Source organism: Histomonas meleagridis, assembly GCF_020186115.1.
Source record: "Histomonas meleagridis strain 2922-C6/04-10x chromosome Unknown scaffold_61, whole genome shotgun sequence".
Classification (NCBI taxonomy): Eukaryota; Parabasalia; order Tritrichomonadida; family Dientamoebidae; genus Histomonas; species Histomonas meleagridis.
Window position 1 is genome coordinate 1635465 of NW_027150931.1, and position 1985 is coordinate 1637449.

The 1985-nt window shown below is 35.7% G+C and overlaps 1 protein-coding gene across 1 annotated transcript; it reads right to left on the reverse strand.

Moving 5' to 3' along the window:
• Nucleotides 1–396: 396 nt before the first annotated feature.
• On the reverse strand, nucleotides 397–1740 carry GO595_010539 (AGC family protein kinase; the record flags this gene model as incomplete). Its single annotated transcript, XM_067913229.1, has 1 exon — nucleotides 397–1740. One exon carries the CDS (start codon nucleotides 1738–1740, stop codon nucleotides 397–399), a length of 1344 nt encoding a protein of 447 aa, XP_067769277.1.
• Nucleotides 1741–1985: the final 245 nt, after the last annotated feature.

The following is a 1985-nucleotide window of genomic DNA, read 5'->3' on the forward strand; positions in this document are numbered from 1 at the left end:
GAAAGTTATTCATAACATTGATCATATAATTTAATAAATTTATTTTGTGTATAATTTTTTTATTATTTTTTAATATAATTATAATAATTTCATAACATATATTAATTTTTATACACGGAATCAGTGTTTACGTATTTAAATCTTTAAATGCGACAAAATTGATCAATAATTTTTATGATCATTAACAAATATTAATTCCAAGAACGAACATTTCTTACATCTTCTCTGCTTTTTTTTTCTATATAAAGACACAATAATAATTTTACAATTCAATCGATGAATTTATATCTATAAATATATTTCATCAAATAATTTTTCATAACATTTTTGGGTTATTTGGTTTATTATTATTATTATCCACTCAATGCAACCACATATTCCCAGCACAAACAAAAATCACATCAAAGTCGCCGACATATTTCCCAAGTCTTCGATCACGTCTGACGAGTCGCTTGGTTCGTATCCTGCTATCATAGAGAACCCGTCGAATGCGCCGTCCGCGAAGGGCGCCGGCGTCGCGAGCGAGTCCTGCGGGTTCTCCATTGTGTACTCTGTGTCGAAGTTTGACGCGACCGGGTTTTTGCTTGTCGGGACGAACTCCGGCTGATACTTTCTTGCGAGGACGTCGTTGAAGTCCATTCCGTTGAAGAACTTATGCTTCATTATGTTGTCGAAGTCGAATCTTTTGTTCGGATCCTTTTGAAGAAGGCCGGTTATGAAGTTGATCGTATCCTTATCAGTTTTCCGCGGGAAGCGTGGTTGCGCATGGAGGATTGCGTGGAACATTTGCGACTTGTTCTGATGGTAAAAAGGCGTTTCGCCAAACAGTAACTCGTAGGTTAAGATCCCAATCGCCCACCAATCAATCATCGGACCGTATTGTTGCTTAAGAATGATCTCGGGCGCTAAATACTCAGAGGTGCCGCAGAAGGTACCTGTGGATGACTCAAATTCTTGGAGCGATTTGGCTAATCCGAAATCAGTAAGTTTGACATGTCCTTGAAGATCTAATAAGACGTTCTCTGGCTTAAGATCTCGGTATATAATGTGAAGGACATGAAGATAATTGATGGCTAGTGATAATTCAGCTACATATAATCTAACTTCTGATAATGGTAAACGTCCCTTCTTTTGAAGATGATGGAATAACTCACCTCCAGCAACATATTCAAGCCCGAGATAGACTTTGGAGTCGGTTTGGAAAGTAAAACATATGTTGACAATAAACGGATGTCGTGCTTTCATTAATACATTACGTTCGGTAAAAACTGTATGGACTTTGTTGGATTTGACAAGACGGTTCTTATGAACTGTTTTGATGGCATAATATTCTTCTGTGTTTTTCTTCTTACATAACATTACTTTTCCATAATATCCACGGCCAAGAACGGAAATGATATCAAAACAATCCATGTTGATGTCAGGGGTTTGGAGGGTGATGTTACGAAGCTCATTAGTCCATTTCATGATCAAATCTAAATCATCAGAAGCAAGACATATCGGTCGTTCGTTTTCGGGCATGATATGGAAACGTGGCATACGGTCGCGCTTTTCAAATTCAATTTGGGTCTTTGGAGTAATGTCGATGATACGTTCTGGAACTTTAAATGATTCTGATTTTGATACAATTAATTGAGATGTAGTAAGACCACAATAACGCTTGTGCCAAAACCCAAACTTGGAGCCTTTTTTCTTCAGGCAATCAGCGAGGACAAAGTTATATTGCGATACGTTCTTCATCTCGTTTTTGAGAAATCCTAAATTGCACAGAATCAATTGAAAAAACACTTTTCGTGTGATAGTCAGATCAAAATTAATTGAAAAAAATATTTTTTCAATTGAAATAACAAATTGGTTGGAAAAATTAAAATATGGTTTCAACCATGGATAGTTTTTTATTTGGGTTTTATTTCAAAACTCTAGATGCAAATTATGTTTTATAATAGTGTTATTAATATTCCACTTCTATTAATTTTTTTCAGCAA